This window comes from Xenopus tropicalis, chromosome 7, assembly GCF_000004195.4.
Source record: "Xenopus tropicalis strain Nigerian chromosome 7, UCB_Xtro_10.0, whole genome shotgun sequence".
Classification (NCBI taxonomy): domain Eukaryota; kingdom Metazoa; phylum Chordata; class Amphibia; order Anura; family Pipidae; genus Xenopus; species Xenopus tropicalis.
Window position 1 is genome coordinate 103,235,593 of NC_030683.2, and position 12,216 is coordinate 103,247,808.

Genomic DNA, 12,216 nt, shown 5'->3' on the forward strand with positions numbered 1-12,216 from the left:
CTTTAAATTTCTTTCTTATTATTGAACTCAGACTTTGCTTGTCTACATTATATTTTAATGATCTAGAGCAGTGATCCCCAACCCTTTGGATGTTACTCTCAGTGGCCTTAAAGGACAATGAAAGGTTAATATAAATTAAAAGTAAGTCTAAAGGCATTCTTTTTAAGTACTTACTGCATATCTAAATTCCAAGGTCCCTGCTTGCTTCTCTGAGATATGGTGCTGGCAGCCTACAGCAGTGTGAAGCCTACAGTGACATCACTGAAATCTCTCTCCCCTTCCTGTAGGTGCCAGTGGCAGCCTTCCTATTCTCTGAGCATATGTGTAACTTGATCCTGTCTCCTGTTCTGAGCTACACATGCCCACCAGCCAATCAGAAGCGGATCTGGCAGAGGGGAGGGGGGGAGGTAATGAAACATATGTGCAGTATGAAGCAAGGAGGGAAAGGAAGGGGGAATACCTTTTTAGAGATGGCTGCCTGTTCTAGAAAATGTGAAGTAAGTGTGACTGAGTAAATATATGATTAGGTGAGCCAAAAGTGTGGTGTTTTTACTAAACAATAGGAGGACTATTGGGCAGTATGCTTTTTAAATTTTGACTTGCATTCTCCCAATATCTCCATCTTTTTCATAAACCTGCAGATTTTCTGAACGTAATTTGCAGCTGAAATCACTTAGTAGTCAAGACAATAAGGATGAAAATCAGCAGCCATTCCCAGTGCAGTGCCATTCACTGGTAAAAAAAAACACACATAAGAGATAGTAAGGCCCCTGTTACAGGATATAGTGTGGAATAAAGCTACAGATGGCATTTGTAGGTATAATAACTTATTACAAGCTCTTGCCATTTGACAGTGAAAGCAGGGCCAGAGTTAAGGTGGCCATACACGTTAAGATCCGCTCGCTTGGCGATCTTCTCCCGATATCCCCATCTACGGGTGGGCGATATCGGGCAAATGCAGGCTAATTCGATGATTTGGCCCTGGGGCCAAACGATCAAATTATAACGCCGGCAATGGGCGCAGTCAGTTCGGGAACCGCATCAACGAGCCGATGCGGTCCCTGATCCGACTAAATCTTTTAACTTGCCCGTTACCATAAATCAGAGATATTCAATACATACATCAGAGATATCCAACCTGCAGCCCTCCAGCATTCATCTATTGCAGGGCAACAACAGTTGGAAGGCAACAGAGAGGGCACCTATGATTTATATACTGAAAATAACCAACAAGTATCACCCAGTATATGTTCTTTATCAGGTTCAGGCATAAATAAAAGTTACTGAGCTGCAAACAAAATCTTTTGAAGAAGACTCTTTTGGGCTCCCATCATAGGTTCTGCTTTCCTTTTTGTTAAACCTCTAATCAGGGATGTAGCTAGAGCCCCTTATGTCCCAGTGCAACTGTAATCCAGTCCAAGTACCTATTGGAAACTGCATGTTGGATTGTGGAATAAGCCCTTTATACAGTTACTACAACTCTTAGTCATTAGATCTAATTATTTATGTATATAGTTCTCCACTAGGTCACTTCTGTACCTTTTACTATTAGAGTTTTTATTATCTGTTATTTATTTATCATCAACACATTTACCTGTACATATTCATAAAGATTTCCATGCCCCAGTGAAGCTTACACTCTAAGGTATCATCTAGGACTTACAGACATATTGCACAGATCTTGAATGATCTCAAGTTACAAACACTCCAAAGCCTTGTGCCAGTTATGGAACATTTCCATTAAACTTCCCTATAGAGGACTGTGGCCAGCTCATTATTCATACTTTGATAAATATACCCCTAAACCTAATGTCTTATTATCTACAAGTACTCCTAGGTGCGTCTCTATCAAGAAATCAACAATTTAAGTCAAATAACATGTATAGGTAGTTGGCATATTTTAAGTCCTAGGCTGCATTTATGGACAAATATTTTTGCTTCTTTTCACAATGATCATTAACATTTTTTTTACATTTTGCTTATGTATTAAAACACTTTTTATATTGACATTATTGGCAGAAAATCCCCCTAACATTTGTCCCCAGCAGATGTCCTACAACATTTCTGCCTCTCTTCCAGCAAAGGTCTAGATACAGTTCACTAAGCCCCCAACCTCACCTGTAGGGGTTTCTGGCCCAGATGGAGACAGCAGGATATGCTCTTGGATGTGGTAAGAGGCAGAAGGTAATATTAAATGGCACACAATGGACTTTTTATGATGTGTTACGCATCCAGCTGCAACCTGTAATCTCCTACCTGAGATTTTATTCTACATCCCCTCAAGCTAAAAAGCAAACCAATGCAGAACTGGAGCCAGGACCAAACTACTTAGAATGCAGTTAAAAAAATGTAGTGGAAGCCCATAAGACACATTTATTAATGTAGGAACGCCCCGAGCGTATTTTCTGCGACAATTTCGTACCTTGCAACAATACTTGTGCGACAAAATCGTATTGTTGCGATGAGTACGAAAGTTTCGGATTCATTCAAGCTTCGTTATCATGACTTTCCTTGGGCCAGGCTGGAGCTGCACAGTGCCATTGATTCCTATGGGAGGCTTCCAAAATCATGCACTGAAGGTGTTTACAATCATTCAGTACGAAAATTTTGTGACTTTCAGAGCGCCAATACGATATTATCGTGACTATTACGATTTTTTCGTAAGCATTTTCGTGATATTTGCGATCATCAGAAATTATAGTATCCAATCCAAATTTTACCCATTTTGGGATTCGAACTTGTGATTTGATGAATGTGCCCCTAAATGTACAATCCTGTTATATGTAGGCTAAAACTGTTAAATCTTTAAGATGAGAAAATAACCACATTACTGCAAAGGTTTATTCATACTGAAATCCACCTACACTTAACACTATACAATAACACCATAGGGATAATTGCATTAGATGTTGGTAGCAATTAAGTAATACAAAAGTTGTATATTATCTTCATCCTTGGAGGCTCACATAAGGACAGGTTTGCTCGGTAGAATATAATAACAACCCTTAAGGCAAAGCCCAGGAAAATGCAGACTGGCCAAAATGGATCATTTCCCCTTTAACCAATTAATTCAGAGACCATGAGACTCACCTGTGATGCAAGTTCAGTGCATTTTTAATATTGCATGGATTTCATAGCTCTTTTAAAGGGCAATATCACTTTGATATCAAAATGCAAATTAGTAGCATAGAAAATCAGGCGAATGCTATCAGAAAGGAAAAGATTTATTGGTCCATCAAACAATAAAAATATATTGCTTACAGGAGATACTTCTACTATTAAAAGGGTTATAAACCCATCCGTAACGCTGTTCCAAAGTGCCCCCTAGTTTTCTATAGAAGTTTCCGAAAAACTTAATTATTAATGCTGCCAACTCCAATTGCAGGAACAAAGACCAGGAAGCCAGATTTACAAAAATTAGCTGGGATTCTCATTGGAGGATTTTTCACATTTTAAAGCAGCCACTGGCTGTGGAGATTTTGGGAAGAAGTTTTGAAAAAGTTTTATTGTGGAGTATTGCTTTAAGGATACAACCCTGATGTTGCTGGACTACAGCTCCCAGCATTCCTCAACCTTCATTATATGTTACATTATTCTGGGATTTGTAGTCCAGCAGTTCAGCAGGGTTTACAACCTATTTAATTGCTGTTAACCCTGAGTTGGTGATCCTCTTCTTTAAATGGAATGTTGCAGTAATCTCATGTATTATGAATCAGTTACGGCATGCAAAAGACATGTATGCCCTATTATTTTGGCACAACTGTGCTGCGCATATCTACCTTTATAAAAATAATTATACAATATAACATAAATGGGTCATTATTCTTTTATTATTTTTCTTCCAATCTTATTTATCTCAGGTCTCAGAATAATGATGTAGACTTTCGGCAAAAATATACATGCCACTAATCCACTGCTTGATGATAAAATGGCAAATACTTCCACTGCCACCATGTACTTCCCTGTGGTGCTGAGGTAGGCTGGGATGAAGGAGATCCAAACAGCTCCAAATATCAGCATACTAAAGGTGATCAGTTTGGCCTCATTGAAACTGCCCGGCAACTTTCTTGCCAAATAAGCAACTACAAAGCACAAAGTAGCTAAAAACCCCATATATCCCATTGTGCATGAATAAGCAATTGGTGATCCCTTGTTACATTCCACATTAATGGTGCCCATCTTAGATTTATTGTCAGTGTATTGAAAAGGGGGAGAGTGTGCAAGCCACCCAGCACATATAATCACTTGTATAGCTGTGCACACAAGCACCAGGGTGTTCGTTACTCGAGAATTCAACCACATTCTCCTGCTGCTCCTTGGCTGGGTGAGGTTGAAGGCGATCACCACCATCATTGTCTTTCCCAACACACATGAAATGCACATCACAAAACTGATCCCAAATATAAATTGTCTGAGGATACAGGTTATAGTAATGGGACGGCCAATGAACATTAAAGCACAGAGATAGCAGAGAAACAGGGAAACCAAAAGGGTGTAACTGAGATTCCGGTTATTCGCTTTCACAACTGGAGTATCAGCATTCTTTAAGAAGATAAACAGGATGCTCAGGGGAAGGAGAGATCCCATTATTGAAAGAGCAGCCAAAGTGCCACCTAAGGCCCCTTCAGATGAGAGAAACTCCAGTGTTTTATCCCTGCAGCCATCATGCATTTCATTTGCCCACATATCTTCATGGCATTTCATACAACTTGTGGAATCTAAAAAAAAACATACAAAGTGTGAGCCACCCACTGAATAAAATGTCATCTACAAATAAGAGGAAGTTCTACTTAGATGAAGATAAATATCTAGCTTTCCAGATTTCACCTTTATGCCATGTACTGAATATGTGTTAAGGACACATTTCCATTGGTTTTTTTTTGCTTTTTACAATGAAAGTGACTATTTAATTGACTGTTGTGGATTTACAGAATGCAATCACATGCTTTTTAAATTGTTTTATTATTGTGTAATTAATCAATGAATCAACATGTTGCTCACTAACCCCTTGGATGTTGCTCCCAGTGGCCTCAAAGTAGGTGTTCTACCAAACGATCAAACCTAGTGTAAAGCCAAACAGAGCCTTCTATAGGCTGCCAGCTTGCATAAGGGCTACCAAATACCAAATTATAGCTCTTATTTGCACCCCCAGGAACTTTTTCCATGCTTGTGTTGCTCCCCAACACTTTCTCCATTTGAATGTGGCTCACAGGTATAAAAGGTTGGGGTCCCTGGTGTAATTGAACCGAGACTGTGCTTGTCTCCATTATATTTTAATGATCTAGAGTAAACTTTGACCAATGTGTCCAGTATGTTCCGTTGTGTTTACCTGTTTCATTGCTAAATTCATCTTCTGAGCATAAGATACAGTCAAAGCAGCAGGCTGGCTGTCCCTTCTGTGGGGCCTTTCTGTATCCTGGGGGGCAGCTCTCACTGCATATGGATTTTGGTGCCTAGCAGAACATAAATACAATTTTAGTGTAACTGTTCACATTTATTTCTATTTTGAAAGAAAAAGGAAAGCTACTGAGACATTTTATCTCCAATAGATTAGTCACAATAGTGCAAGCTAGAACACTTTATTTGTTCTGTAGAATGCTCAACCATACTTGAGTAAGCAGCCATAGAAGCTCTCTGTGTTTGTTTAAGATAGCAGCAGCCATTTTAGCTTGGTCTGACTTCACTTCCAGGCAGCAGTGCGCAGGCAAGGAACAGCTCTCAGCTCAGATTACAGCAGAGAGGGGAGGGGGAGGAGGTAGAAGGGAGGGAGAGAGAGGAGCAAACTGAGCAGGCTTGCACTGTGCCCTTTTTTGCTGAGAGCAGGAAGTCTGACACAGAAGATCATGTTTACAGAATAGACACAAAAAAGGAATGTTTATTTTCACTGAGGACTTTTTACCTTTCCTTCTCTATTAATACAAATAGTTTATAAATCCTTAGAATTCCAAGATAATTAGAAAACAATAACAGAAATTATAACAATATTAACAAATATAATAACATAATTGGAATCATTCTGCATCTTAACTTATGTCGCCAACCCTCCATCATCTTGTTCCACTGTGAAGTGATGGCTCCTGCGATTTGAAGACTCACTGCTTTCCAGAGAACCCGTGAACCTCCCTCTATGAAAAGTACAAGAACTTCAAGCCTCAGAATCTATAACTTCAAAATAGAATATGGTACAGGAGGGGTTGCATGACTCCTTGAGCCTACGGGGAGTTGGGACATAGTTCTTGCAAGTCAGAGACAGACTATTATGGTTTCCTTTCACATTGTGGAATCAGGAAAGTAAGTTAAAATTATATTTATTTTTTGGGCTATATTTATTTTTTTTGCTATATACTCAGTAAATCACACACAAGAGAAGGAGATGAGAACAAAGTGTTATTATAATGAAAGACTTACTGAATACACAAGCTAGACTGTGTGGCCAATTAGCTTTAAATTGCTGTTTAACTTGATACCTAATGGTTCCCCTGATCACTATTAAAGCAATGTCTTATAAATGGAGGGTATATATGTATATATATATATATATATACATATATATACAGATCTATATGGATGATTAAATGATTGTGTCAAATTTATATTGCAGGGTGGCTTTGTTACTGTGTCTGTTGTGTCAGAAAATATATCTAATTAATCTATCTATCATGTTTGAACTAAAAGATATCTCACATTAGGTCTGCACTGTTGGGGCACCTAGTGATGATGGATTTTTCACTTCCAAATACATTTAAGGTTGATTTTGCTTTGCTTTTTTAGTACTCCCAGATGTTTAATTTTTAAGAGGAGTTTTGGGAACATTACTTACCATACCTCTGTAGCAACATTATAAAAGACTGCATCATAAATACAACAATATGAAGTATTAGTATGACAGATATAATATAATACAAGTGCTACTTACTTCCCTATAATTTCCACTCCAGATTGTATTGTTACTAATAACAAGATGAAGTTCAGGATCTTCTATTAAATTTGCAAAATTGACATATCGTGTTACACCATTGGGGAGAGCTTGCCAGTTCACATACTGTAGTTTATATGGGTGGTCTCCATACTCATCAAAGGCCAACTCCTGCCCATCATTCATTTTCACTCTCACGTTCTTTACGTAATGTAAAACCTTAACAAACAAAAAGATACCAATCAACCAAGATACCAATCAACCAAGATTCTTGTCAGGGGTTTCCTTTGCCTCCTCTAACTCACTCGCCCCGCTCCCTCAGAAATTTACTTTTGCTGTTGGCTCCTGAGCATGCTCAGCTCTTCTTAGTTCAGGTTACTAAACACGCCCTCCAGTCTAGTAGCCAATGAAGAGATTACATTGCTGGTTCCCATAGAAACTCAGCTCTAGCTGTCTGCTCCTATTTTTCATCCTCTCCTGAGCTAGGTTTTACCATTACAGTGCTCAATCAAAGTAGAACTCTTTATCAAAGTAAGTTCTGCCTGTGTAAACATACAAAAAGAAAAAGGGATTGATCAATGCACATTCCCTGGTCCCCTGTTTCATAAGTAAATTGTCTGTTAGTTTCATGCTAGTGCATACAGTATATTGACAAAAAACAGGGATTTTTAGTTACAAAATTATGATCATAAGATTGGTAAGCCACCATACCACGTCAAGGTAAACCCCGTATGGTGGTCCTATCTATTTACCTCTGGTCATATTAAAAAATTGAAACGGGACCAGGGAATGTGCATTGATCAATCCCTTTTTCTTTTTGTATGTTTGTAGTTAATTTGGCCAGATCAGTTGCACTTCCATTGTATTTGTATACTTTATTTAGCCTTGGAGTGCTCCCACAACCTCTTTTTGTGTATTTATGTAGTTTAGCAGATTTAATTCTGCAGGAAGAATGGCCAAACTTCCATGTGGGTTCAGCACCCCCACACCCGTCCCTTTAATGGTGGTCTTATGCCTTTAAAAAGAATGGGTGTTGGTTAATGGGCAGTATTCTCCTCTACAAGCCGCAAGCGGGGGAGGATTGGGCCTGGGGAACCAGGCAATCTCTCTCTATATAAGCAAAAGGCATGGGAGTGACTAAGCCCTCTGATTTAAACCAGCCCCCAGGTCAAGAATGGCAATAGTGCACGGGAGTGCCAGCCTTTGAAAAATATGACCAGAGGTAAATAGATAGGACCACCATACAGGGTTTACCTTGACGTGGTATGGTGGCTTACCAATCTTATGATCATAATTTTGTAACTAAAAACCCCTGTTTTTTGTCAATATACTGTATGCACTAGCATGAAACTAACAGACAATTTACTTATGAAACAGGGGACCAGGGAATGTGCATTGATCAATCCCTTTTTCTTTTTGTATGTTTGTAGTTAATTTGGCCAGATCAGTTGCACTTCCATTGTATTTGTATACTTTATTTAGCCTTGGAGTGCTCCCACAACCTCTTTTTGTGTATTTCTGCCTGTGTAAGCCTGCATTCTTCACTGCATGAACTTTACAGTGCATATGTGCTGTTTGCAGATAGAAACATCACTGATGATGTGTGGCTGCAGGGTGAAAGCTTCTATTTGTTTTAGGAAAATGTGATGGTGCTGTCAGATGGAGGGGATATATGCAGTACAAGTTATGCCATTTGGGTGGGGGATATGTGCCCAACTTATATAGATCGTAGGAATCTTCTCCATCCATATCAATCTTACCTTCCATGGGTCCAATTTATTTATGTTAAAACACAGAAAATTTGATCTGCAGGAAGTCATGTTGTTGATACCATAGGCCAATGAATACACCGCATTGTAAACAAGAATGGCATATGCTGAGGTTTTTTCATGGTAGTCATCTAAAGCTTTGAGGTTTTCAAGCCCCGTGCAGTAGGGTGATGTTACATTAGTGGTTGTTTCCGTCTCATTCCCGTTATGCCACAAGCAATGAAAATTACTTTCCCAAAATGGTTTCATGAAAATATCATTTGGGTACAATGATGGGTGAATGCTATAAAGGAAATTTTTAAATCCTGGGATTGTTGCTACAGGGAATGCTATACCAATTGTTCCATTTAATATTCTCCAAAACTCTTTATATGAAAATATGGGAGACGACATGGCACTTCCACTGACAAACCAGACTTTTCCTGTTATATTTTCTTCAGTTGCTGCTTTCATAAAAGGGATCAGTTCTGGCATTGAGCAGTAAAGTAACACAACTGTGGCTGATGATCTTTTAATGACTTGGAGAATGGAGAGTGACTGATCTCTGGTGTGTTGGGCAGATATCCGCATGAAATAGGCCACACATATCCCAGCTTCTTCAATGTCTTTTCTCATAAGCTCACTGTCATAGAGGCCAAAATCATTATCAGCAGCCAGAATTCCTATCCAGGTCCAGTTAAAATGGATCATCAACCTAATGAAATAATATGGCTGCACCTTGTCACTCATAATAGTTCGCAGAAATGAAGGGTAACGGATTTTGTCACTTAGCTCATAGAAAGCTGAGCCATAACTGATCTGTAATAAAAGGTAACATGTTTTATATGTGTGGCTTTCATTGTTTATGTGGAGTGTTTTGAAGGCTCTGCAATCTGGCCTCCACCTTCTATATTCCTTTTACATCACATGTATCATAACGGTACAAAGAAGAGAGACCTTCTACCGCTGTGCCATTGAGAGCGTCCTCAGTGGATGCATCACTACCTGGTACGGCAACAGCACTGCTTACAACCGCAAAGCTCTGCAGAGAGTTGTGCTGTGTTCCGAAAGGATAATTGGAGGTGAGCTTCCATCCCTCCAGGACATCTATAGGAAGCGGTGCCTGAGGAAAGGGGAGATGACCATCAAAGACTCCAGTCACCCTAACCACAGACTGTTTAAACTACTTCCGTCAGGCAGGAGGTATAGTCACATCTGGTCCTGAACCAGCAGGCTGAGGGACAGCTTTTTCCATCAGGCCATCAGACTGCTGAATACTGACCACTAACACTTCATAGACACTTCAGCAACACTACGACACTATTTATGTGCACTCATTCTTATATTTTGTACATACATTATACATGCCTACTCATGTGCATACTTATTCTATATTTTGTACTCCACTGCTGCTTGTGAAGCTTGCACACAAGAATTTCACTCACATGTACTGTACCAGTGTACCAGTAATATGGTGGGACAATAAAAGTGATTTGATTTAAATATATATTCCACAAGTACAGCATTGAGCCCCTGTGTTCCCGCACCCTTTTCTCTTGTTGGCCAGGAGTACAATTCAGAGCACTTTTAGTCCAGTAGTCCCAAACCAATCATATGTACCCTAGAAGTACAAATGGGACATGAAGTGGGTATATATAAGGGAGCGGGGCCCCATAGAGAACATCCTTGAGATAGCGCAGGAGCGTGAAACACATAGGAAATTGTCTGTGAAAGTTATCCATACTGCGAGGAGAGGCAAGTGACGTCGTACAAAGAACTGCGGGCGGGGGCAAGGCACAGAGGAGAATGGTAAGATAGTGGCTTTTAAAGAGAGATCCCAGCCGGGAAAAAGTTTTTATATAAGTGTATTTTAACTGAATAGGAACAGTTGGGGCCAGCTGAATGTTGTGTTGCCTGAGAGACTGAACCCCTAAATGTGCCAAACTAAATCACATATGGGGCCGAAATCTAAAACACAGTCACTGGATGGTCAGACACACTCACCAAGGGCCACATAAAACAGCCAGGCGGGCTGGATTTGGCCCGTGGGCCTTGTGTTTGGCATATGTGTCTAATAGAGTTAGTCCTTCCCCAAGAAACACATTACACTGTCTAAGGCTGATGCCACACGAGGCGTAGGGCAGATATTTTCGGCAAGCGGAAAAGCGCTTGCTGAAAATTCCGCCCGACGCCTCGTACATGTGCCTGCACCTGAATGAATGAGATACGCTCGGGTGCAGGCACATGTAGCCGAAATACGCATAAAAACGCGAGATAATGCAAAGTCTCGTGTTTTTATGCGTATTTCGGCTACAAGTGCCTGCACCCGAGCGTATTCCATTCATTCGTGTGCAGGTACATGTAGGAGGCGTAGGGCGGAATTTTCAGCAAAACGCTTTTCCGCTTGCCGACAATCCAGTGCTTGTGAAGAAAAATTGTTGACGTGAAGGAAAGCATGCATTGACCATAGAGTACAGAGTATTTTACTCGTTATCAAACATTAAGGAAAAATTATTTTTTTACTGTGGTTATTAGAAAACATACCTGAGGAAATCTGTATAGGCCCACAATACTTGCTACTGCAAGGGAGCAGGAGGACTGAAGATCTCCTATTAATCCCACCATCTTTGATTGTTTATTACAAACATAATTAGGAATTGCATTCTCCGTCCCTGAAAGCATGCTCATTGCTCCTTCCACAGCCTGCATTTCATTAAAGCAGGAGTCGTATATACGGAAACCCAGTGTGATGTTTGGTAAGAGTTCTGGGTTCTCATTGATTTCATTTACAGCAAAGACTGTGGCAAGTACATGTAGATAGCACAGATTAGACAGCCTAGGATTAAAGAAAGAAGGGATCTTTGTACCAACCATTAAACCAATAAAAAAACCTGTAAACCATCAAAATTACAGGTGAAAAAAGTCCTCTGGGGAAAACAGTATGGGGCTATTATGCCATTGAATCCTCCTGCAGAACTGTGCTTAGCATAAGGGAATCTAAATTCCTATATTGGGAGGGTCAGATTGTTAATTATCTCTACTGGCAGTAAAAAAATCAAAGAATTTATTATGTTGGGTCATTCAGTTGGTAACGGAATAAGATTTGAAGAAAAAAAAAAAGCTTGTGGAAAACATGTTAGACAGTAAAAGCTTCAAGAAGAACTGTTAATCAGTCATAGATGCTTGGGGAAACACAGGAAAATAAAAAGAATGAAAATCTAAGTTTAACTCAGCACTTGAAGTAGGAAAACAAAACTAAGTTACAGTGGCCTTTTATGTAGCAACAAGTAAAAACACGAAGGTGACATTTAATAATAAACAGTAATAAACATGTAGCTAATAGTAAAATAACTGTAGAATGGCTTATGTTGAGAGGATAAGAGCAGCAGTATGAGAAAGCAGCCTTACTTGTTGCATTTCCCCACTGAGGGCTTTGCAGTGAAATTGATGTTATTGTTGCCTGGTTGCAGATGCACGGGGATAAGGGCTCCCAAAATAATATCTCCATCTTTTTCATAAACCTGCAGATTTTCTGAACGTAATTTGCAGCTG

The 12,216-nt window shown here is 39.7% G+C and overlaps 1 protein-coding gene across 1 annotated transcript; it reads right to left on the minus strand.

The window, feature by feature from the left end:
* Positions 1 to 3,813: 3,813 nt before the first annotated feature.
* Positions 3,814 to 11,289, minus strand: LOC108648104 (extracellular calcium-sensing receptor). Its single transcript, XM_018095704.2, has 6 exons — positions 11,209 to 11,289; positions 9,587 to 9,787; positions 8,677 to 9,483; positions 6,917 to 7,135; positions 5,330 to 5,453; positions 3,814 to 4,718 (listed from the first exon to the last, which is right to left on the minus strand). The coding sequence occupies exons 1-6, from the start codon at positions 11,287 to 11,289 to the stop codon at positions 3,820 to 3,822; spliced, it is 2,331 nt and encodes a 776-aa protein (XP_017951193.2). The 3' UTR covers positions 3,814 to 3,819.
* Positions 11,290 to 12,216: the final 927 nt, after the last annotated feature.